The sequence below is a fragment of the Dermacentor albipictus genome, chromosome 6, assembly GCF_038994185.2.
Source record: "Dermacentor albipictus isolate Rhodes 1998 colony chromosome 6, USDA_Dalb.pri_finalv2, whole genome shotgun sequence".
In the NCBI taxonomy this organism is placed as follows: Eukaryota; Metazoa; Arthropoda; class Arachnida; order Ixodida; family Ixodidae; genus Dermacentor; species Dermacentor albipictus.
In genome coordinates, this window is record NC_091826.1 from 114,858,101 (window position 1) to 114,884,191 (window position 26,091).

General features: G+C 46.9%; 1 protein-coding gene across 2 annotated transcripts in view; it reads left to right on the top strand.

Annotated features, from left to right (window-relative positions):
- Positions 1 to 26,091, top strand: part of LOC135908314 (uncharacterized) — a 494,518-nt gene that overhangs the window by 468,055 nt on the left and 372 nt on the right. For both annotated transcript variants that reach the window (XM_070541265.1, XM_065440067.2), the window contains exon 6: positions 3,266 to 3,497. In XM_070541265.1, coding sequence (XP_070397366.1) covers positions 3,266 to 3,497 — 232 coding nt within the window. The remainder of the gene's footprint in view (positions 1 to 3,265; positions 3,498 to 26,091) is intronic.

Here is a 26,091-nt window from a genome sequence, read left to right on the forward strand (position 1 = left end):
TTCATTCTTTGTTGTTTCTTTCTTATGTCTTTCGTTATTTTGGAGAACTTACCTACTGGTTGACTTGGTGCTTTACCTCCCACTTCAAGTGCTGCTTGTGAAGCCAGGATTGTTACGGTTTCATTCATTGCCTCAATGTCATCCTTATTTCTCTGTTCTAAGCCTGCATATTTGTTTGCAAGTAACAGCGCGAATTGGTCTGCTTTTACACTTACGGTGCGCAGGTTAGCCTATTTCGTCGTGACCAATTTTACTCTTTCTCTCTTCAACGTCAGATGAATTCTAGCCCTCACTACCTATTATCACTGCACTTTACCCTACCTAACACTTCTACATCCTGAACCATGCTGCGATTGGCAGAAAGTATGAAATCGATTACATTTCCCGTTTCACCATTAGGGCTTTTCCAGGTCCATTTTTTTCCGATACTCGCTGAAGAAGGTGATCATGATTCTCAACTTATTCCTTTCCGCGAATTTTACAATTATCTCTCCTCTAGTGTTCCTATAATGGGCGTCGTAGTTGCCTAATCCATCTCAATCACAAAGATTATCCCATGTGCCAAAGGTGATTTTCAAAAATTTCATAGAACCTAAAAATTATCGCCCTGTATTTACGGTGATAGCTGACGCAGTCATCGATAAACGTGCGGATATCGCAGTATAGGCCTAAATAAATGGTTTCAATGATATATGGTAATAAGGAAACGTGAACTTACAATTATTTTTTTAGCAAAAAACGGATACACGTGAAAAACAGAGAACAAGATCGCTTTAGTCACTTAAATAACGCCAAAACGGCTTTATTGTTTTCAGCCCCGTGACAAGTTCCCGGAGTCGGGGACGCCGACGCAGTGCTCGTTAGGATCCGGCAGCATAAGCCGGCACGCACGGTTTACATCCGATGGCGTGTACAATGTCCGTCGCAAAGTGTAAGAAGGCCAGCTTGAGTACTACTAGGCCAATCCTATAAATCAGCGGTGTGGCTGGGAGCAAAAGGCAGTTGGGACTCTAGAAGTGAAGCAGGAGCTTCTCTCATAGGTAGTAATACCAGAGACCCACGGGGATAAGGACTCGTGTGGCGGTGGTCGTACAGGAATTTCTGACATCCGTACAGCATCACAGATCACTTGCGTGCCACAACACTTTCCGCGGCGTCCCGGAGGATTAGATCGGTTGAGTAATTATTGTACAAATAAATCCTCTGCGTCCTGACTGCGTCGCACTTCGCAGCGTCCTTGTTACCCTACTGCTGAGATCTCCACTTTACATAGGCACTAAACGTTCAAGGAAAGCCCATGTCAGGATGACGGCGAAAGAAAATGCGATTAGCATTGAAGCAACCTAGCAAGACGCCCTGTGGCTTAAGACACCGTTATTTACAATGTGCAATGGTCAATTTCCACTGCTTCGTGTTCCCTGCACACACAAGCTCGGCAGCTAGTGTGGCCGTCTTCGATAGCATCTCCTAACTGCTGAAATACTTTAGCTGCTATTCTAGTCATAGCGGAAACAACGGGGAGCTCCAGTAAATCGCATTAGATTACTATGCGCACCTTCGGACTCCAAAAGAAGGATTCACTAATTGTGGCTTCCTAACCACAGCCGGTCTTGTCCCACCGGTCCTGTAGTATGTAGGTATTGGGCACAGAACGACAGAAAGCTCAGCTAGTTGGTAAGGATTCATTATGCAAAAAAGATACAAGCCAGGCAGTATATTCTGCCAGGCAAACTGTGCGAAGAAGATCGTTAAGCAGATGAATTTGGCGCTACAGCTCCGACCCGAGAAATCTGCTAATTTGTTTCACATGTCCCCAAGATGGTTTTCGGAACTCTGCCGGTATGTTTATTGAAGACTGTTTAGCCCTCTTAATATTTTAGTTAGAGTCCACTTGTACAACTTTTGACCAGCAGTTCCTTCTGCTGAAATCTGGCACATGCATTGGATTCTGCCTAGCGCGAGTGCTATGTAATATGCTTCTTTCACAAATGGACCAAATTCTGCATCATGTTTTACCAACTAACAAGTTTATTAAAATATTCAGATATCTGGACGATTTATTTATAATTTTAACCAAGGACGAAAGCTTGAACTTCACTGAAGGCGTGGGCGCGGCTTCATCACCATTTCGAATACCCAGAAAAGGCTTGGTTATTACGCGTGAACTGCCTGAGGGTAAATTATTACAGTTTTTCGTTCTGAAAATTGAGTTCTGTTCAGATCAGCTTTGTTGGGGTTATGCTCCGTGTGCAAAGAATGGCTTCAGCCATTCGAGTTATCTAGTGCAAAAATGGTAAAAAGAGTAATTGCTCCACTCTACCTTGAATCCGCACTCAGGAAATCTTGTATTCACAAGATGCAGTCGACTTTCGAAAACCAATTGGCCAGGCTGGCTTCAGCTGGGCTCCATGCTTCGCTCGTAACGAAGACTCCGGAAAGCGTCTTGCAAAAAAAATGAAGAGAAGGGCGGCGAGAGCTGCGGCAGAGGTCCCTCAAGAAGAGGTCATTCCCGTGGCCGTGTCGTATGCACACAAGTTGGCCCACAATTTGAAGAAGGTAGCGAGTAGGCATCGCTTTCCGCTCACAGGCCTTTTCTCTCGAGTGGGAAAAGGAAAGGAAAAAGAAAAAGAAAGAGGTTACGGAACCAAGCGTTGGTGACAGCTCATGAAATGTGCCGTAGGGGTAGTATATGCAATTCCCCTCTCCTGTGGCTGTTCCTATATAGATCATGCTGGGCGCTGTGTAATTGAGCGGATCAGGCAACATGAATGAAACGTTGAGCAAAATAAAGAGGGCCCTAATATGCCTAAACATATTAGAAACTAAGCCTGGCGCTCTTGTGAGGCATACTTTTCGGACGCACGGATTCTGGCCAGTAGCAAAAATACAGCATTTTATATCAGTAAGAAAGGTAGCTTGTGTGTTAGTCAAACGTCCTTATCATTGTACAAGTCAGAAAAAAAAGTTTGTTGAAAGTTCCTTGTCTTACCGCACCTGATGCTTGAGTGTGCTTGTTGCGCAGGCGCTGACTGAGGGTATATATGCATCCGTCTTCTGTAAAAATAAAGTAATTGTGAGTGGTGCTCTCTTCCGTTGTTCTCTCTTGTATGTTGTTTTTTGACGTTTTGTGGTCACAGCAGGAAACTTTCGAGATTTAGTGTGGCGTCAAAGAAGTAGAAGCTGAACCAATCGGCTTGGGGCGTCGTGCCATTTGTATTCAGAGATGTATTACAGTCTGGTTCCGTCTTTTCTTTTCTCTGTGCAGGCTGAGCTTCGCCATCGGAAACGTCAGTGGAGCCAAAACCGTAGTGAACTTCCCAGCGTATGCGAATACTGGCGAATCCTACGTGTTACAAATATTTGTCGGCGAAACTGTATATAATATTGTTTCACAAAACGAATCTAAAGTAATCAGTAACGAGTCCTTTAAAAACACAAAAACAAGGACTTATCTAGACTTCGCATCACACAACATCGTCTTAGACAGCGTCTTCATGGTACGTATACAGAAATTATTTGTTTATTCTAAAACATGGAAATTTTTGCGCCAAGGACGTCGCGCTGTAAGAGTGGAACGAGAAAGATATGGGGGAGACCTGAAGAAACTGCAGGTGCATACAGCTGCCCTAACAGCAAACTGCACATACGCGTATTATGTAGACCATGCACAATACAATGCTGTGAAGGCACTGCTGACTCAGCAAAACTAAGTTGCCTAGATAAAATAAGTTTTCAAGATAGTGCTATTCCGCCTTACCGGTTTGCTTCGTCCTCCAACCTCCTCTCCATCACTGAACTGATGCGCCGCCTAAAAGGTTAAAAAATTGAATTAAATTATGGGGTTTTACGTGCCAAAACCACTTTCTGATTATGAGGCACGCCGTTGTGGGGGACTCCGGAAATTTTGACCACCTGGGGTTCTTTAACGTGCACCTAAATCTAAATACACGGGTGTTTTCGCATTTCGCCCCCATCTAAATGCGGCCACCGTGGCCGGGATTCGATCCCGCGACCTCGTGCTCAGCAGCCCAACACATAGCCACTGAGCAACCACGGCGGGTGCCTAAAAGGTTCAAAACCTATCAGGGTTGCCATCGCCATCGCGTAGTCCCATCTCATGCTGAGAGCTTAACATTAGGAAAGTTTCACTGCTATTATAGAGATCAGTTCTTCGTTTTGACGTTGTTAGGCCTTTAGAGGTTATGCATAGCTGCAGAATTGGTTTTATTTTAACTTACAACAGGGGAAGGGGAGCGGGGCACGCCATTAGCGCTGATGATGCTCTGACGATGCGGAATGCGCAAAACCCTAATTGTTCACTGCATCAGTAATTTACTACGCCCATCTGCTCTTTTACGGTTAATGATGAGGGTTACGAGCAAACGCTAACTAGACTCCGCGCAGATGATCCGTCGCGGTTAAAGATGTTCAGAGGGGCGTTCGCCTTTGCTTTGAGTGAAGCAAACTGCAAGAAACTGTTGGGAATTTATCCTTTAGATGAAGCAGGGCCACACTGTCCTTTAGATGAAGCAGGGCCCCACTGTAGCATTTAAGTACGTGGCTTATGGTGAGCGCCCCAAAGCTTTTGCTGCGTCAACGCACCGGGTGAGCATGTACAGACAATACGGCGAGCAGGCGCAGCTGGAGAGAGAGAGAGCGAGAGAGAGAGAGAGTGCGAGAGAGAGAGAGAGACTCTTCATTAGAAAAACAGAGAATTTGGCTGGCGCGTTTACAACCACTGGCATTCTCCTCAGTATAGGGATGGGAAGGGGATTAAACTATTCCAGAGGAGAGTGGGAGAATCAGAGAATAAAAAAAAGGAAGGCGCCTAAGCTTCGCCTTCAAGGGTGGAACGCCATAGCGTTATGGCACCCCGTTCGCACCGCCATCTCATTCTCTCGGCATGCTCTTGAGTCACACAAAGACGAAATGTGCGCCTGAGCAAACGAAACCAACGAAACAATTCGCTGTCTCGGAGGGAGAAAGATTCTACGCTAGCCAAACGTCGTAATCGGCACGGACAGCCGTGCCGCGACGCGCCATGAAGGCGGACGCGATCATGGGGCTGACGCCTCGATGGGATCTTCCTCTAGAAGTGGGCGAGTGGCGCGCCAGCTGAACATTGCGAGGAGGGGTCTTCTGTGTTTGCCGCAAGATGACTCTGCGTGCGCGCCAAGAGCAGAAGAAATGTACTAGTGGAAACGTACTTCGCTACGCATTTAACTGCGACTTCTGTAATTTACGTGCTCATAATTACCAATATACACCGCAGTATAACATTCTACAGCGCGTTTCTAAGGCCACACCGTATTCACTAGAGGCGCTTTTGTGCCGCTTTGAAGCATCGAGCTCATGGATGCCGAAGATTTGCGTAGAATCAAACAGAATCTGGAGCTTTATGATGAGAACCGTTATCGCGGAGCGCAAGTGAGAGCAAGGGTAGACGCGATGGCTATAGATGAATGTCCAACAAAACGCGCACTTGGACTCGAAAAAAGTCGCGCCCGGCGGAACCATATAGATGTCATTGAAGATGACGGGATAGTAATGACAGACAATGACAGCATAGGACGTGCTTTTGCTCGACATTACGAAGCGCTTTTTGCTTCTAGACCTGTGAATGCAGAAAGGTTTAAAGAAGAATTTTTTGAGAGAATGCCACGACTGCAAGATGACACCAGAACAGAGTTGGAATCACCCATATCACAAACGGAAGCAGAAAAGGCTATAGTTAACCAGAATCTCGGCAAATCCCCAGGGCCTGACGGTCTGAGCGCTTCGTTTTACAAGACGTTTAAAAAAGAATTGTCTCATCTGCTTACAGTTCTTTTTAATGAGGCTTACGAACTAGATGCCCTGCCCCGGTCTTTTGGGGAAGCACATACTGTAATAATACGAAAGACAGAAGAGACAGAGAAGTTAAAATTGGTTTCCTCACACAGGCCTATATCATTAACTAATTGTGATTATAAAATCTTGATGAAAGTGCTAGGAAGGCGGCTACAGAAAGTAATTAGGGAATTGGTTCGTCCTCACCAAGCATGTGCAATTATGGGGCGTTCGATTGTTACTAATATACATAAGATGCGGTGCGTGATGGAGTGCTGCGACATTATGCAAGCAGGGGTAGCAATTCTACAGCTCGATCTCGAGAAAGCGTTTGATTGTGTACCTCATGGTATTTTGCTTGACATCCTAGACAACATTATTGTCGGATCCATCATTAGAAATGGGGTAGCTTTGGCGTACCGGAACTGCACTACGCGATTCATTGTTAACAAGTCAGTGGGGGCCCCCATTAACCTACAGCGTTCTGTACGCCAGGGCTGCCCACTGAGTCCCCTTCTGTTCAGTATATACATAGAAACAATGTGCCTAGCGATCATTGAAAGCAGCAACATTCACAGCTTCAGATTAAATGCAATTGAAGTTAAAATTCTGGCGTATGCGGATGACGTCGCAGTTTGTTGTACAGATAAAGAGAGTGTAGCTGCCGCTATCGCTGTAGTGAAGGGTTTTGGCAAGGTAACCGGAAGCATGGTAAACTGGGGAAAGTGTATTGGCTTCTGGCACGGAGAATGGCCTTCCACCCCGGTCACTTTCGCCAATGTCAAGTGGCTGACGACACCCGTTAAATATCTAGGCGTCCCGCTGGAATATTACAAAAATAACGATGAGTATTGGCAAGATCAAACAAGACAAACACAGATAAAAGCGAACAAGTGGAAAGGTGGACATCTGTCAATGTTTGCAAGAGCTACAGTCTGCAATCTATTTTTTGTCGCAAAATTATGGTATGTCATGCAGGTATTGTATTGTTCAAGGGTACATATACAGAAGCTGCACCGAGTATTCGCAGTATTTGTGTGGGCTTCGAATTGGGAACGATGCAGTCGAACGAATTTGTTCAGGCGAGTTAAAGACGCAGGGTTGGGAATGACGCACCTTTTTATACGACAGGTCGTAAACCGGTTTTTATTTTTCCGCGACTTAAGCGATCCTTCCTTGCGCACGGTGTGCCAAGTGAGGCTAAGGAGCGCGTTACCTGGCTATGTAGTCTGAACAGACAATATGAGCGGTCCTGTTTGTGGATTTCTTAAAGTTATTTTAGGTGTACGGTTTCTGTCCGTTAGATTATCAAATGAGTACGTTTTTTTCAGTGAAACGTAAAACATTGTACAAAGATGTATGCGATGTAGTACTCCCTGTGCCAATGTACAGAGCCATATACAGTGGAGGTCAAGGGCAAGACGTGCTTAAGCGGGTGAAAAGAATGGAAGTAACGCCAGAGACCAAGTCTTTCTTTTTTAAGCTTCACACGGGTACGTTGAATGTCAAAACCTTTTTAGAAGATCGTCAGTTTTTCTTACCCTGGGGCTCGCATTGCTTGTTCTGTAAGAAACCAGAAACTATAGATCATGTATTTCTAGATTGTTGGGCGGGTGTCTTCTTTTGGGACGTACTTCAGAGGACTATCAAAAAGGACTTTCCTTTAGATCCACAGGGTATTAGATATTTATCTATAGAAAACGATGATGGGCTGCCATTCGACCTTATTATGCTAGTCGGCCTTCACTGTCTATGGCACGCCCGTATGGCGGGGTATCACTGCGATCCGGATGCTCGGCCTGCACGAATGCTTTTCCGAGAATGCATGTCGAGATTTTCTAGATTGTTCTAGAGAAACTGGCCACCCTGTATACGCAATGCCTCATGACCTCGAGTGTACCGGAATCTTGGAAGAACGCTAACATAATCCTAATCCATAAGAAAGGGGACGCCAAAGACTTGAAATATTATAGGCCGATCAGCTTACTGACCGTTGCCTACAAACTATTTACTAAGGTGATCGCAAATAGAATCAGGAGCACCTTAGACTTCTGTCAAGCAAAGGACCAGGCAGGATTCCGTAAAGGCTACTCAACAATAGATCATATTCACACTATCAATCAGGTGATAGAGAAATGTGCGGAATATAACCAACCTTTACATATAGCTTTCATTGATTACGAGAAAGCGTTCGATTCTGTCGAAACCTCAGCAGTCATGGAGGCATTACGGAATCAGGGTGTAGACGAGCCGTATGTAAAAATACTGAAATATATATATAGCGGCTCCACAGCCACCGTTGTCCTCCATTAAGCAAGCAACAAAATCCCAATAAAGAAAGGCGTCAGGCCGGGAGATACGATATCTCCAATGCTATTCACAGCGTGCTTACAGAAGGTATTCAGAGACCTGGATTGGGAAGAATTGGGGATAAAAGTTAATGGAGAATACCTTAGTAACTTGCGATTGGCGGATGATATTGCCTTGCTTAGTAACACAGGGGATCAATTGCAATGCATGCTCACTGACCTGGAAAGGCAAAGCAGAAGAGTGGGTCTAAAAATTAATCTGCAGAAAACTAAAGTAATGCTTAACAGTCTCGGTAGAGAACAGCAATTTACAATAGGCAGCGAGACACTGGAAGTCGTAAGGGAATACATCTACTTAGGGCAGGTAGTGACGGCGGATCCGCATCATGAGAAGGAAATAATCAGAAGAATAAGAATGGGCTGGGGAGCATTTGGCAGGCATTCTCAGATCATGAACAGCAGGTTGCCATTATCCCTCAAGAGAAAAGTATATAATAGCTGTGTCTTACCAGTACTCGCCTACGGGGCAGAAACCTGGAGGCTTACGAAAAGGGTTCTACTCAAATTGAGGACGACGCAACGCGCTATGGAAAGAAGAATGATAGGTGTAACGTTAAGGGATAAGAAAAGAGCAGATCGGGTGAGGGAACAAACGCGAGTTAATGACATCTTAGTTGAAATCAAGAAAAAGAAATGGGCATGGGCAGGACATGTAATGAGGAGGGAAGATAACAGATGGTCAAGGGAAGGGAAGCGTAGCAGGGGGCGACAGAAAGTTAGGTGGGCAGATGAGATTAAGAAGTTTGCAGGCACGGCATGGACACAATTACTACATGACCGGGGTTGTTGGAGAAGTATGGGAGAGGCCTTTGCCCTGCAGTGGGCGTAACCACGCTGATGATGATGATGATGATGATGATGATGTCGAGATTTGTGGAAATTCAGAAAGCACAAGATTGTGTACCTGCGTGGCTGTCAAGGGTGGAACCCTTGACCGCGCTCAAACAATTCTAAAATAGTCAGCCCTATAAGGCTGACACTTGGTGCTGAAAATTTGCAAATTTGTCTTGTTTTCTCAAATGTCATTTGTTGTTTGATATAGAAGTACAAAACAGGCAATAAATAAAAAAAAGCTCATGGCTCCGTCTCACACTCCGAAGACACTGGTTCGATTCCCACCCAGCCAATCTTGCAAGTTGTTTTTATTTATGAATTACCTGCCGTGGTTTTTCCCTCACGGCCAACGCCGCCCACGGCGATGACACCGGCTTTTCTGCGACACGAGCTCCTAACGCTTTCGCGTTAATAATTAAGAGATGCGCAAGGGCACCTGATACTAACATTTACAGGTGACATGGCGGGTAAATTTAGGCTTGTGTACATGACACGTTCAATCTTTAAAGCTTTCCTACTAGACCAATTTCTGACAGATATTTCAACAAAAAATGCAAACCCCGCGGCTGTTTTGAAGGGCCGGGAATTGGACCTAAGATGGTGGGTAATCATGTCCACTTGTTGCTCAAAAAATTGCTTCTCGTCGTGGCACGTGCGGCATTCTAGTAATACGTGCTCCGTTGTCTCTACGTTGCCACAGTTATCACAGTAAAGGTTAGTGGTAAGCGCTATGCGGTACAGATAATTGTTCGTGTATGCCAGGTTCAGTCGAAGACGAAGGTACAATGTCCCAAGTGTCGAGGTAGAGGTCGTGGAATTTTCGGTCTCACTTCTGGGTCAATATAACGCAGGACTAGTAGAGAGCAGGTATTCGGCTTTAACTCAGGAAGAGGACCTTAGTGTTGAAGCAATTAACGACAATCATATGTGCATCCTTGAAGAGTGTGCAATAGAAGTCGGTGGTAACTTCATTAGACAGGATAGCAGTAAGCTATCGCAGGAGACGAAAGAACTGATTAAGAAACGCTGATGTATGAAAGCCTCTCACCCTACAGCTAGAATAGAACTCGCAGCACTTTCCAAGGTAATCAACAAGCGTAAAACAGCTGGCATAAGGAAGTATAATATAAATAGAATTGAACGTGCTCTCAGGAACAGAGGAAGTCTAAAAGCAGTGAAGAAACTAGGAATAGGCAGGAATCGACGTATGCGTTAAGAGACAAAGCCGGCAATATCATTACTAATACCGATGAGATCGTTCAAGTGGCTGAGGATAGAGATTTGAACAGTACCAGTGGCACACACGACGATAAAGAAAGAGGGAATAGTCTAGATGAATTTGACATCCCATAAGTAACGCCGGAAAAAGTAAAGAAAGCCTTGGGACCTATGTAAAGGGGGAAGGCATATGGGGAGGATCAGGTAACACCAGATTTCTTGAAGGATGGTGGGCAGATTGTTCCAGAAAAACTGGCCACCTTGCATACGCAATGCCGCATGCCCTCGAGCGTACCGGAATCTTGGAAGAACGCCAACATAATTTTAATCCATAAGAAGGAGACGCCAAAGACTTGAAAAATTACAGACCGACCAGCTTACTGTCCGTTGCCTACAGAGTATTTACTAAGGTAATGGCAAATAGAATAAGGAACACCTTAGACTTCTGTCAACCAAAGGGCCAGGCAGGATTTCGTAAAGGCTACTGAACACCATATTCACACTTTCAATCAGGTAATAGAGAAATGTGCGGAATATAGCCAACCCTTATAAATAGCTTTCATTGATTACGAGAAAGCGTTTGATTCAGTCGAAACCTCAGCAGTCATGAAGGCATTATGGAATCAGGGTGTAGAAGAACCGTATGTAAATTTATTGAAATATTTCTATAGCGGCTCCACAGCCACCGTAGTACTCCATAAAGAAAGAACAAAATCTCAATAAGGAAGGGCGTCAGGCAGGGAGATACGATCTCTCCAATGCTATTCACAGCGTCTTTACAGGAGGTATCCAGAGACCTGGATTGGGAAGAATTGGGGATAAGAGTTAATGGAGACTGCCTTAGTAACTTGCGATTCGCTGATGATATTGCCAAGTTTAGTAATTGAGGAAACCAATCGCAATGCACGTTCCTTGACCTAAAGAGGCAAAGCAGAAGGGTGGGTCTAAAAATGAATCTCCGGAAAACTAAAGTAATCTTTACCAGTCTCGGAAGAGAACAGCAGTTTACGATAGGTACCGAGGCACTGGAAGTGGTAAGGGAATGCATCTCCTTAGGGCAGGTAGTGACCGCGGATCCAGATCATGAGACTGAAATAATCAGAAGAATAAGAATGGGCTGGGGTGCGTTTGGCAGGCATTCTCAGATCATGAACAGCTAGTTGCCATTTCCCTCAAGAGAAAAGTGTATAACAGCTGTGTCATACCAGTATTCACGTACGGGCTGGAAACCTGGATGCTTGCGAAAAGGGTTCTACTTAAATTGAGGACGACGCAATTGGCTATGGGAAGAAGAATTATGGGTGTCACGTTAAGGGATAAGAAAAGAGCAGATTGGGTGAGGGAACAAACGCGAGTTAATGACATCTTAGTCGAAATCAAGAAAAAGAAATGGGCATAAGCAGGATATGTAATGAGGAGGGAAGGTAACCGATGGTCATTAAAGGGAAGCTGAAAGGTTTTCCAGAAAAAATGAGTGAACATCTGTACATAATGGTTTTCAACCCTCCGAATTCAAATGTCGTATCGAAATTGAGCGAAAGAAAGCGCAAACATATTTTATTTCGACGAAAAGTGCAGCAGCAGACACGCCCAGCTCACGCGCCTCGTTTCCGCCTGTGATTGGTCGGGCGCCTCGTGACGTCAACAATGGTGTTCGTCCGGACCGACTGCTGCCGCTACACACGAAGCACGGTGCAAAGTAGTTTGGTGGTGTTTTGCTTAGACGGTTAAGGAAATTTTCGAGAGCTTGCGTTTTTTGAGGAGTTCGGCTTTAAGTCCAAACTCTACGAGAGCGATTTTGCGCGCGACGGTGACGGGCGCCGGCTTCGAGCGACAAAACGGGCCGTTGCTTGAACAAATCGCTCGGTGTTGTCTCTCGATCGCCCGTTTTTAGACATCTAGAACTCGTCGCTCGTCTCCTGGAAATGCTACGAGCGACTAGCCAATTGTGCGAAGCCGAAACTGGATGTACATAACTCAAATACTACTGTTTGTCGCACGCAACGAGCAAACTATAGAATTTTACACGTGCAAGAAGAGGAACCTAGTGCAAGACCTTCAGAAATATTTTATGCTCCTTCTTCAGTAAAATAGATCAACTTAAATTGATAAAGCATGCATCACGCTAGTTTCGGCGCTTCTATTGCGGCCCTCATACCGGGAACTCGTCGCTCAAAGCCGTCGCTCGCATGGAGTTCGGCTTGCAGACGACGAGTGAACGTGACAGCCATCGCCTCGCTTGTAGCGCTGTCGCTGTCGCGTGCAAGATCACTTGTAAGGGTTTATACTTGTACATACTACACGTACGTACCTACTTGTACATACTACATGTACGAGCCGATTGCGAAGGGCCGCCCTCTCCAAGAAGCAAAAAATGCTGGTGCAAGCACTGCTTGTGTTGGAAATGTGCTTTGGCGAGTATGTTTTTTGCTAAGCTGCATTCAGCGTTCCAGTGAGTACAAATGTTGTGTTATGTTCCTGCATGCCTCCTCGTAGAACGTAATCGGTGATGCGATCTTCAGCATTTGTGCGCTGTCCAAAGCTGTCGGCAATCTACACAGACGGTTTAAACGCGGGAAAAGTTTACCGGCTGTTGTAGCACGTGTAGTATAGAACCTTCATCAGCGCGCCATCCGCACGCTACTCGTAACCAGCGAATTCCGTCGGCTACGCGAGATGGTCGGTTTCTTATGTGTGCGTGAGAAGGGGGAGCGCAGCGCCCTAGCGCCAGCAGGCTTTCCAACGCATGCAAGCTTTACGCTTCCACTGCGTTATGGTAGCTGCATGCAGACTGTTTCACAACACACGTGCGAATAGAAAATTCGTGGCGCTTGGTGATGAAACCTGCGTCAAGGGTGGGCGATAAACATGCACCTTCCGTTCAGCGTGCTAACTATTTTTTTAAAGAAACCAAAGCACGCATTATTGATAAACTCCGGTAGTAATCGTTACGGAAGTGGTTAGAGCACAACACTTGTTCTTGAGCGCTTGAAATTGTTTCGGTTCACAGCAGCCTCCCACTTAGCCGAAAGCTTCTTGTCTTGCAGGAACTAATGGAACGTCGGACCATCGTCGCGGCCGCTCGTGTTCGTGCAAGCGTAGGCTGCACAGAACGACGGCATGATCGGCCTACAAGTTCAATTGATGCTGCGCACGTCAACTACCACTCCTATATACACACAAATAAAGGAATGTAGGGTCGAGCGAAGCACATTAGGACGGCACGCACGCAGAAACAAGCCCGGCACGGTCGGCACGGCAATAAGTCAGGCACGGTCGCGGAGACTGCGAAGGAGCGGAACACCAGTGTTGACGTCACTAAGCCGCGGTTTCCGGTCTCCGCTCGCATCGTCAGCGTCAGCAGCAGCGCGCGGCGCTCGACGGGGGGCGGAGCTACAGCGCAATTTTAATCGACGATTGCGTCACTCCTAAGTGAAAAATCCCCCCCAAAATTTTACCTTCATGGTTTATAAGGTTCCCGCATCCGTATATGAGCGTCTTATTGAATTGGACAGACTCTTCAGCTTCCCTTTAATGTCCAAAAATATTGCACAGGACAAGGACAAGCGCTTGTCGTTGTCGCCCTTTTGTGCCCCGTGTCCACTCTTGCGCTAGTCACTTATCCAAACCAGGACGGCCTGTGCTTCAGTGATGCTTTTAAACGATGGACTGGCTCGGAGAATAGCTTTGATTCCTGCGAACATCATGGGAATCAGCATACTTGATATCTGATTTACTGCGCTACCATCCAACAGCTTTTCTTGGTTGCTCCTGTTCTTCTGCTGCGACCTTGGGGACACTTGTTGTGGGCTTGCGGCTATATCACTTGAGGGCTTTGATTGACTCTTTGCAGATGAAGGCCACTGCTGGTTTTCTCTCACTATTAAGGAGAATGGCTTTTTTGAAGCCGACACGCTGCGCTGTACCGTGTCTTGTTGCTTTTGCTCTGTAGAATTATATGTCCCATTTGGATTCGATGGTGGTTCTCGTCGTTTCCTCACTTTTCCCTGGATTTGCTCCATTGTCCGAGCAAGAGTGGCTGATTTCTTTTTGGGACACCCTCCTTATGATGCAGCCTGCTCAGCTCCACAGATTGCACATCGAGGCTGAGAACGTGACGAAGCCTCCTTATGCGTATGTGCACCAACGGAAAACATTGTAGACGATGGGGCTGTTACAATATTTCACTATATGCCCATGTCTTTGACATCTGAAGCATTGAGTAGCGGACCCTATGTATTCCGTCACGGGATAACTGCAGAATGCAAACGACAATCGGTTTGGTAAAGGGGCGTCCTTTAAGAATTCCAGGATGACCGAGCGTCTTCGGGTTTCCGTCACCACGCCATCTTCGTTAGGGACGTACAAAACTTGCCTTTGTAGCAGATGTGATTCCTTGTTCGCTCATATACTCCTTGAGGTCGTCATCCGAGTATTCAATAGGAACGTCCTGTATCCTCCCATACGTGGCAAAGTATGAGTATGGAACTCGAGCTTCTAGAGTAATACCCGACAGATCTGTCACCACGAGGAAGGCGATTAGCTGTAGGAAGTGCAGACACTGTCACCATGAGGCTGCCATCCTTGTTGAGACGATGGCTGAGTAGGTTTTCTTGGGTTGTTGTCATGACCACAGAAGCCAGAAGATTTGGGTTTAACTTGTATAAGTTGCCGTCAGGCTGAGTTGGCTTGAATATAACAGGAACACCTGCGGCTCTTTTTGCAAGAGGCAACAGTGAAGGTTGTCTGTTCCATCTTTTCGTTGTCTCCTGTAGATTCCCTTGGGTCGATCTCACCTGCACGTAGCCTTTTCCTTGCTTGCTCACCTTCTCTGTGGTCTACATAAATAACATGCTGACCTGATTGCTGATTGCTTGTGATGCATGCCATCAGAGCATCATGAAGGAGGGGGAGGGGGGCGGAGGCTCGCCGCGCTGCTGCTTCAGTGCGGTGCACCTCGGGAGCCGCTTGATGTGCTTCCCTCGCAGGACGGTGACCCCCAGGCCAGCGTTCGGTGAGAGCGAGGCACAAAAAGCAAAATTTTACTCGACACTTGCTAAAAAAGTACTTAAAAATACAGACGGACGTTCGAAACCGAGCCTATAATTCGTCGTCTTCTTCTGGGGTCGGCGCGGCTGGAACGCTGTAAACTATGACCCTCAGTGGCTTCGGGACGTATGTATAGGAAACGGCGCGACACTCTCACCTCGAGGAGAGCGGGCGCATCGCCCACTACCGACAATAATATTGCGAAAGCATTACTCGTCCCATGAGGCAGCAAAGCGGCCGTTGTCCTCAAGAAGCGACAGGAGAAATCATCACCAGCGTGAATTAAGCTGGAATAGGGTACATTACCGTGGATTAAGATAAATTAAGGTGTATTAGGAGAAATGAAGGTGGATTGATGTGAATTGAGGTAGACTGAGGTGGAGTAAGGAGGATTAAGGTTGGTACAAATTAGAGCAAGGTAGATTAATGTAGAGCTTTAAGTTAAGATGATAAGGTAGAGCAGTCAATGCTATCGCATTGAAATCACGTCAAGTTGCTTAAGAGACTATCAATTTTTATGTCTGGGCTACAACCACATATTTGGTTGGGGTAAAAATTAGACTAGATAAAGGGCGCACGCGCCCTAGTTTGCCACCTTCTGCAAAGTAACAAATATCCCCGCTAGCTGTTCGAAAAATTAGGCATCATCAAGGCCGCAATCACAGATGCGAGAAAGGAGAAAAGAGAGTAAGTACGAGAGTGAGGAGGACGGCACCAAGATAAAAGAGTGGCAATTCCTTGGTAATTTTTATTTAGCGGCCTTAAGCAACACTAAGGTCCCTAGATAATGCAAGTTTTAGGGACCTTAGTGTTGCTTAAGGTCCCTAAAGGTGGAGCTACTGGCCTATCGCATTTAATTTAGGCAACTCTGAAAACGACCGGAAGCCTCTGTGCATGTCATGATTGCCGAATCTCATCCCAAAGGACCTCTTCTGGGCTTTCCTTGTCAACATGACCGAGTGATCTCAACAAGATAGAGCGGTCGCTCCTAATGGTGTACTGTAAGCACCAATACTGTAGAGTTTCTTACAGGTAAAGAAACTGTCCCTTTTGGTATCCTATTGTCTTTGTAGCCATGTAGCCAGGTGTCCTATTTTCCTTGCAGAATCAAAGCATTGCTGAAGATATTTTTTTTCTCTCCCGTCTGGATGCTTGTTTGGGCAATGTGATGGCACAGAAATTCCCGCCACAACAAATTTAGGAATATATATGCCACGAAAGCAGAATGATGCCGCCGCTGGTTTTAAATACTTCCGAAAAAGTAAACGTCCCTTCGAGGACACTTGTCATATCTATCGTACTTTTATTCGTTAAAGGCAACGGATGAATTATAGCGAGCGAACGCATGCTGAATGCTGGCAGCAGCACGTTCCCCCTTTCTTTTTAGAGTGCCAATTAGGGTCGCATCATCGCCCTCGCCAACAAAGTGAACGGCCAGAGCAAACGTCCCATCGCACAGGCCGTATTCCAAACACGAAACGGGTGCTCCAGACCACCATGGCTCGAGTCACCCAAGCTCGACGAAACGTCGCGTGCTGCAGAGCTCTGCATGCCCAGAGGTGGAGGAAAAGACGTTTGCTGGACAGAAGTCGGGTCATCAGTCAGAGACCACGTGCCCAGTAGTTGGTAAGGCGGCGCTGCGAGCTTCTGCGTGCTCGATGCAGAGGACAGCTGTGTCTGCACCGAAGCCTGAGTATCTCGCCCGTCGTATAGGGGAACGTGGGCCACACGGGCAGGCCTTTGATAATAATGGCCTCAGCAGTGTTCGTGGCACTGGCTTCCTTACCGAGACATTGCTCGGCAGGCGGGGGAAGGTAGCGAACTTCTGCGCCTTCAGCCAGTGACTGTTGAACTCCGAGGATGTGGTTCTAATGGTTCAGGACACGTCTCCTCGCTGGGGTCTGTGGACATACTTGCTCCTGGAGGAGTAGCGCTGCATCATCCGAGTTCGACGACACGTCGCGTGCGGCTGAGCTGTCCGTTCTTGAGGGTGGAATACTACGTAACGATTGGTCAGGCGTAGTGACACTCAGAGATGGTAACGGGCGTGCCAATTCTACTTGGGTAGATGGCCATCGCTCGCGAACTTCAGTTGGGCCACCCACCGTTATGGAGTGAACGAAGCTTCCGGAAAGTGTCAGCCCGGGCGCCGCCTCGCGGTGGATAAAAGCAGGAGCAGCGGTTGCCGGGTGAGTCAGAGCGGCTGGAGTGAAACCGACGGCGTCACCCGACGGGGCGGCGCCTCCACGTGCCCAAGTTATGGAAAGCTTGTAGGCCACGTCACTGACTGCTGTGGACGGAAATCCACTTTGCGAGGCGTGCCCTCGAAGCAGTGCTGGTCAGAGTTAGCGCAGGCATAGGAGAGCCGGCCGAAGGCACCTACCAAAGTTGCACAACATTCAGGCCAGGACCACTGCTTGATTCCTCATACTATACTTTGGCGGCATCACGAAATCTGTTTGCTGCAGCCGGCCGTCCTTTTCGTGGTCCGCCTAAGCATGGTGAGCGCCGAACGCCGAGCGTTGGCTGCTTCCACCTAAATTATGGCGCCATCCTGGAACCCGCGCAACTACTCTGGTTGTCCAACACCTCGCTATAGTAAGGCTGCAGGCGAGAACCCGCAGATTACTGAGATGACGTAGTGCAGTTGTGCTATCGGTGGCGAGGTTAACGGCCAAAGACGCTTGTGCAGTATCCCTTGGCTACTCAGAGGTGAGTGGTGTTTTGCGCTAAATATTCATGCCATGAGAAGTGTGGACGGCGTTCCCTTGCCGCAGCAGGCACCCAGGACGCCGAGTTTTCGCGAGTGCTGACGTTAAGGCTGGGCCGCTTTATGCGGCGCTTTCGTATACTGTGCCGTTGCCAGAAACAGAAAGCAGTCCTTACGCCAAAATTCCTGTGCTAATCTAACTTCTTTCTTCTGGGGTTACTCGTTCCAGCTGTTTCCAGTACCACGTAAAAGCAGTCGCGTATGTATCGAATACCTCATTTCAGAGTTCTGCAGAGACGAAGCCAAACATAATGTCTATAGGCAATTACCGAAGCTCAAAGGATCACTTAACGTAGACAAGCCCGTAAATGCAACACGCTCCGTGAGACGAGAGCCGCTCATGAGCCACATTCGAGCCGAGAAACGCCAGAGAGCTTCCAGCACAAAACAAGCGCAGGTGCGCTTTGATTACATCGTACAGTGGCAACTTACAAAGACAGCGACGTGTAAACTTAGTACCACGGACGCAAACTCAAATTTATGGCTAAATATGATGGATCTTTTGTGATTAGGGAATGGCTGGACCCGAATACTTGGTGTGTGAGCTGTACGACGTATAAAGCTGCCTGAGATACACAAGGGAAAAAATTCGCACAGAAACTCCACTGGAGTTTTCTTAGTATGAGTAAGCTTGTGGCACTTGCTCACCTGCTCGCAGGCTGCTGTCATTATTAATCCTATCCAACTTTATTCGACCAATGTAAACACTTATCACTCCTTTCTGTCCTTGTCAAATTTATCGGACATGATCCTACCCATATTAATTGTCATCGGTCCTTAACAACCTTATCGGTCTCTAGCCGACCCTTAAGAACCCTTATCTGTCCATATCAACCTGATCAGAATTTTCCAGATCATTATAGGCCCTTATCCCTCTTCAGCACCTTATGCATCCACGTCGAACCATTATGAACCGTGATGAGAACCATATAAACCCTCTTCACTCCTTATTACCTTTATCAATTTATTGACTGATTATCTGCCAGTGTTGTGCGACGCAAAGTGCATGAGTCCTTAGAGATTGGTCGCAATTCGGTAGTTGAAGGAACGCCCCAACGGAATGCGCATCCCACGACCACCAAAACGTATTGGGGATGTGGCGTCATTGGCAGTAAACTTTCGCAGTCACAATTTTTCTGGTTCTACACTGCTCCAAGTAGGCTGTACATGTGGTCCTAGACGTGGGCTTTATTCCACCATCAGCAAATTTTTCAGCGTCGCCTTCATATAAACTGTTCTCTATTGGCATTTGTTTTCTTACTGCCGGTACAACACAATCATGTCGTTCAGATAAATTCGCCTTCTGCAAGCGTGGGTGTGCAAGCCCAGGGGCGTGGAAAAAAAGCCGCTTTGAACGGCAGTGTTCAGAATGTGCTCTGCTGGAAATAGCGCATCGACCGTAGACCGAGGATGTCTTGCAGCGACTACCGTTACCGATAATTACAAGATCGTTCTTCCTCCTTTGCCATTAGGAAGCACAGTTCTCGACTCCTCGGAAACTTTCTCGCATTTGTGCGCGCCTGTCTTTCCCTAAAGGGGCGGTATGGGTAATAGGCCACGTAAAGTGTTTCTTCGAAAAACGTTCCGCTGGCGTCTTGTATAAGATTCCGTTAGACTGCGGCAAGGTGTACAATGGCCAGACTGGGAGCTCTATACATAACCACCTGCGAGAGCATGCTCTGTTAATCAAGAATGGGACTGGGTCGCATTTGCCGTATCACTGCAAAGTGTGCACAAGTAAACCTTTGCTTGAAAACACATGCATATTACGAAAAAGTAAGGATATGGTGATACCAATCTTGCATCGACTTAACATTCGGGAAGAACATTAAACAAAGTGCAACCACTTGTCGTGTACCACAGCGATCACAAGGAGAGGAGAGAGAGAGAGAGCAAATGATAAAGGAAAGGGAGGGAGGTTAACCAGGACTGAGCCCGGTTGGCTACCCTACACTGGGGAAAGGAAAAAGGGGACGGGAAGTATAAAAGAAGAATAGAAAGTCTACTGGGTATATCGTTCGGTCACTCAGTCCGGATCACAGACGCTAACTCAATCCAGTAGTCTTCAAATATCGCAGCAGAGCTTTTGGGGCCTTTTGTAGCTGCGATATGCGAGGCCTAACGGTGTTCTATCTAGCTGATTGAGAGCTGTGCAGAGGTCATGTCTTTCATTTTGAAAAGATGTGCAGTAGCACAGTAGATGTTCGATAGTTTCCTCGGCACTGCAGACATTACAGTCGGCGCTATCAGTCATTCCAATAAAAACGTATATGCATTGGTGAATGCGACGCCCAAGCGTAAGCGGCACAGCATTGTTTCCTCATTTCGCAGAAGCCCTGGTAACAGCCGCAGTTGCATAGAGGGGTCGAGGGAATGCAATCGTTCTTGAGTGAATTCAGGTGTATGCCACTTCTCTAATGTCATACGGTGTGCTACATTGCTTAGGTGTTGGGCTGCATCGGTCCGCGATAAAGGTACAGAAACAAGGGTTGCTCCTTCGTGTGCTTTCCTAGCAGCTTCGTCAGCGAGGTCGTTGCCGGAGATACCGCAATGACTAGGCAGCCACTGAAACACAACGTCATGTCCTTTCGCTATCATATGATGGTGCATTTCTCGTATCTCCGACACTGGTTGTTCACACGACCCGCGACGAAGAGATGACAGAAGACATTGCAAGGCCGCCTTCGAATCGCAGAAAATTGCCCACTAATTAGCAGGTTGGTTGTTAATGTAATCAATGGCACCTCGGAGGGCAACAAGCTCCGATCCAGTCGATGTTGTCATGTGAGAAATCTTGTATCGGACGCTAATTGATCGTGATGGTATAACCACTGCGCCGGTGGAGCTGGTCTGAGTGGAAGAGCTATCCGTATATACGTGGACTCGGTCAAAGTAGAAGGTGTTCAAACAATCCAAAGCTGCTTGCTTCAGGGCCAAGGTAGGCAGGTCGGTCTTCTTTCTTATCCCTGGAACCGTGAGACGCACTTGAGGTTGTTCTAAACACCACAAAGCTGAGGTTGAACGTGCTGAGGGTGTGAAGCCCGATGGTAGACAGGCACGATGGATGCTGACCTCGTTGGAGAACGACGCCTGTGGTCGTCATTCTGGCAGGCAGGCAAGAGAGCTTGATTGCATGCGTGAAACATGACGAAAATCGGCCCTAAGCATGTCGATGCTAATGTAAGTCGTGATCTGATGGTCTCGAGCCATCATAATGGTTCCTGCTGTTGAGGCGCTCCGCGGAAGTCCTAGGCAAACACGTAGTGCCTGTGTTTGCACGCTCTGTAGTTCTCGAAGATTTGACTTGCATGTTTTAGCAAGCACGGGAGAATTATAACGTAGCAATCCTATAAAAAGTGATCGATATAACTGTAGCATGGAGCCCACTGGCGATCCCCATGTTTTGCCTTCGATAAACTTAAAGACATGAACAACAGATGTGAGCTTCTTCAAGTGGGCAACATGAGGGCTCCAAGAGAGGTCCCGGTCCACAATGACACCCCAAAACCGGTGATTTCTCTTGTAGGAGATAGGCTGGCCATTAATGCATACTGGATAACGAGACATTGGTTTTCGTGTAAAAGCGACTAACGCACATTTTTCTGTTGAGATGGTAAGGCCTTGTGTGTGAAAGTAGTGAGATGCCTGTGTTGCTGCTTTCTGCAGCCTTGCGCGAACGTGCAGACGAGTGACCGCTGATGACCAGATGCAGATGTCGTCGGCGTAGATTGAGACACTCACTGTTTCCGGTAGGGATTCGGTCAGCCCAAGAAGCGCGAGGTTGAAAAGAATAGGGCTTAGAACCCCACCTTGGGGAACTCCTCGACATATGTAGTGGTTGGTAGTCGGACCATCTTACGTACGTACGAACAAGGGCCTTTGTGTCAAGTAGTTTCTGATCCATCGATATACTAGCCCTCTTAGTTCAATTGTGAAAAGTGCTTCTAGAATGGGCTGATTGACAACATTGTCGTAAGCGCCTTTCACGTCCAGAAAGAGCGCTGCTGATAATAGTTTCCAAGATTTTTGCTGTTCTACAGATGACACTAAATCGATGACACTGTCACTCGATGAACGGCCTCGTCGAAATCCCGCCATAGATTCGGGGTAAATCTTGTGGTGTTCTAGGTACCATTCGAGACGCATGAGGATCATGCGTTCCATGAGTTTCCCGACGCAGCTGGCAAGTGCTATAGGCCGATACGATGCCAGTTCAAGCGGCGACTTTCCTGCTTTTAGTAGCGGTACCAGGCGGCTGCGTTTCCACTCCTGTGGGACGACACCATCTTGCCATGAACTATTAAAAAGGCTGAGGACTTCTCTTCGTGCTTCTCAGCCTAGGTGGCGCAAAGCAGTATATGTTATGCCATAGGGCCCTGGTGAAAACGAACGCCTACAGAGCGCCACAGCAGCTTCTAACTCTTCCATAGAGAATGGAGCCTCCATACTGGTATCTCGTGGACTGGGGATGTCGCTTAAAGCCATGTCAGGGACTAAAACTGTGCCGCCGGCGATTTGCGTGCGAAATTCCTCTGCAACGTCTATCTCACGGCGGTTTTGATAGAGAGCGAGGGCGTTCGCATTGCTGGGGTCTTGAGCAAAAACCCCGTAGGGTACGCCACACACGGGACAATGGCTTGCGGGGGTCTAGTGACTCGCAAAAGCATTTCCATCTTTGATCCGCTAGCTTATCCATTCGGCGTCTTATCTTCTTTTGCATGCGCCGAGCTTCTCTGAGGTCAAGAATTGACTTTGTGCGCCTGTACCTTCTTTCAGCACGGCGACGTATTGTACGAAGCCTTTGCAATTCAGTGTCATTCTCTGTACGCTTTTTCGAATGTGTGAAGCAACGCGTGCAATCTTGCATTGCGTCTGCAATTATGTCTTCTAATCTGCGTGCGATATGTTTCTTGCAGGTGTCTTCTATTCAATCTCGAAAGACTGACCAATCGATTTGGCGAGATGCATCCGGTAATGCGGCGTCTAGACCATTGATTCTCACAAAGGTAGAAATATGATCACTTCCATAGGTTTCAATATCAGTGAACCACTGCACGCTCGAAGTCAGGCAACGTGACACCAAAGTCAAGTAAAAGCAGTTACTGTACGTTGTTCCTCACAGAAATGTCGGACTTCCGTCATTTAGGAGACACAGGTTGTGGTCTGATGCAAAGGATATTAGTGACCTGTCCCTCGAATTTATCCTGGAGCTTCCCCATATATGGTGGTGAGCGTTGAAGTCCTCAGTTATTATCCAAGGACCGGGAGTAGTAGCCATAATATCTTCTAGTCTTTTGCTGACAAACTGACTTGTTGCGGATAGGTAGACGCCAATAATAGTAAAAGACAGCCTCTTCTTTTTCGCACTAACACAGACGTATTGGTTACCGTCGTGTGGCGCTACGGGTAGCGAAAAATACGTTAGGTCCTTGCGAATGTAAACCAGAACCTTACTACTACGGACACACATTGTTGAAACAAAAGATTCATATCCTGATAGTCTTATGGAGGCTGATAAGTTCGGTTCACAGATCACCAGTATAGGAAAGTGGTAGCTAAACACGAACTGTCGAAAATCCGAAATACGTGACCTTAGGCCTCTCGCATTCCATTGGAATATAGAGGCACTTCTGACATCATCCCGGAATGATCGCTGTTGCTGTCGATAAGCCATGGTTCTGCTGTAGAAGTTCTCAAGCACTGGACTTCTGAAGGCTCGCTAGAACCGGATTGATGGCATCCAGCACTTGCAACGCACTTCGAGCTGTTGGTGTCTGTATCTTGTCCAGAAGAACACGAATAGTACTCACCAGAGAGCTGATCATGACAACAATTTGTTGATCTTGGTCCGTCAGTTTATCAGGAACAGTCGAAGTGTCCCTTGCTGTAGAAGTCTGATTGCGCTCAGTAGGAGCATGTAGCCTGGGGAGTACAGGCCACGCGTCAGCAGCAGGGCTGTTCGTTGCATCTTTGTCCTTTGAGCTGACTGCGTTTGGCCTGGGCTGAAGAGTGGGTGGCAGTGTACGTGGCTGGCGCTCTGCAGAGGCTTTGGAGGTTCGTGATCGACGTCGGCGATGCGATCGTCACCGCCTAGTAGATGTTGCTGCTTCTCGGTGAGACGGGTGGTCTCTAACCATTTTCCTCAATATTGCCATTTCCTTGTGAATTAAAGGGCATTCCTTCGAGGAGGCATCGTGAGGGCCGCTGCAGTTCGTGCACTTCAGCACACTGGCTTCGCACGTGTTAGTTGTGTGGGGCCCAGTGCAGCGAGAACAGACGGTAGTGTTCTTGCACACAGTGCTCACATGCCCAAACTTCATGCACTTCCAGCACTGCAGCGGTTTTGGTATGAAGGGGTGAACTGCGTGTCGGAAGTGGCCCACTTTTACGTGCGATGGTAGGGATTCGCCTTTAATAATGATTTTGACACACCCTGACGTGCCGAGACGAAACGCGTTTGTGATGATGGTGTTTTCTGTAGCTGGCTTGATTAAGATCGGCAGATTGGAGTCGACAATAGTCTCAACATCGTAAATTCCGCCACTACTGATTTGTTTGCCCAGCGGAATATGAGGGCGGACTTTCATCCCGTCAAGTTCCGTGACATTGCGCAAAGAATCCAACGCAGCCACGTGTTCTACGTCAATCGCTAGGGCGTTCTTACCGGTGTTCACTCTGATGTCTTTGATTTCATTCGGAACCAGTGCCTCTAGATGTGAAGACACGGCTTGCCTGTTGAGGCGTCTCAGGTTGCCAATAGCGAGAACTAGCGTTAACAGGATGGTGAGCTCCTCGGTATTCTGCAAAGATCTCACGGTGGACTCACTCGAATTCGAGGATGCGCTGAGAAACCTTCGTTTTGCTTTATGACTCCGCACCAGCTCGAAGGCGTCGTCACAAGAATCTTCACCGCTGACATAGTACTGCATGGTGTCGTCGCTTTCAGTGTCGCTCTCGGTGCCGTTGCGCTTCCTGGAGGCAGCCGCCGCGGGCACTGCCGACTCCGGCGGACGCGCGTGAGACTCCATCTCCATTGCCGTTAAGGAGGAAATAGCAGTTCACTGGCAAAGTCTAAAAAATCCACAAAATAAGTAGAGCTGGAAGACTCGGTGTTATTATTATTATTACAATTATTACAATGGTCAAGAAGTAAATCATGACAATGGGGATCTTTGAGTAAATGTCTCTTTATTCGCCCAATACGAAACTCACAATTGTAAAACTGAACATAGCAAATCCCCGACATAGGAAAGCCCCAACATAGCAAAACTAACCATAGCGCCAGCTTCATTGGACTTCCCTCTTCGCAGGGTAGAAGAGCTGTGATTTTTTTTTTCGTGCGCATCTGCACAAAACTGCCGCGCGACTGGCCGCTCGAGGCACTTTGTGCGTATTCGCGGGCTTCTTTCACACTCGGAAAAACACTTTTATGTAGCATATATTCAGCAACAGAAAGCCGTATCGAAAGTTTTTCTTGTTCCTTTACAATTTCCTCATTAACATTGTTTATCTAATTATAATATCTGAGAAGTTGTTTAAATAAGTAGGTCCAATTCTGTAATTAGGCGGAATGCAAAAAATAATCTGAGTATCTCCAAGCGACGGCAAACAATATTACCTTGGTTCTGTCCAGCTATGTACCATTTGCATATCTCCAAACCTTGGTGCGTGATAGTTGGGACACCCCGTATAACCGTTAATAAATGCCTAAAACCGACAGAAAAAATATTGATTAGTGCACCAAACATCTTGGGAACATGCCTCTTACTAGTTGAGCATGAATGTCAACCTATGTTTTCATTAATTCCCCTAGAAAAGTGAGCTGAACTTGTCTATTAGGAATCATTCGCCAGCTTCTGTATCGTAGTGAGTGGAGAATCCTAATTTCGTGTGAATAGTGGCCTTGAATTTTCCTGAAGGGTGGCCTAGTGAGTTCACATGCTTGGATATATATATATATATATATATATATATATATATATATATATATATATATATATATATATATATATATATATATAT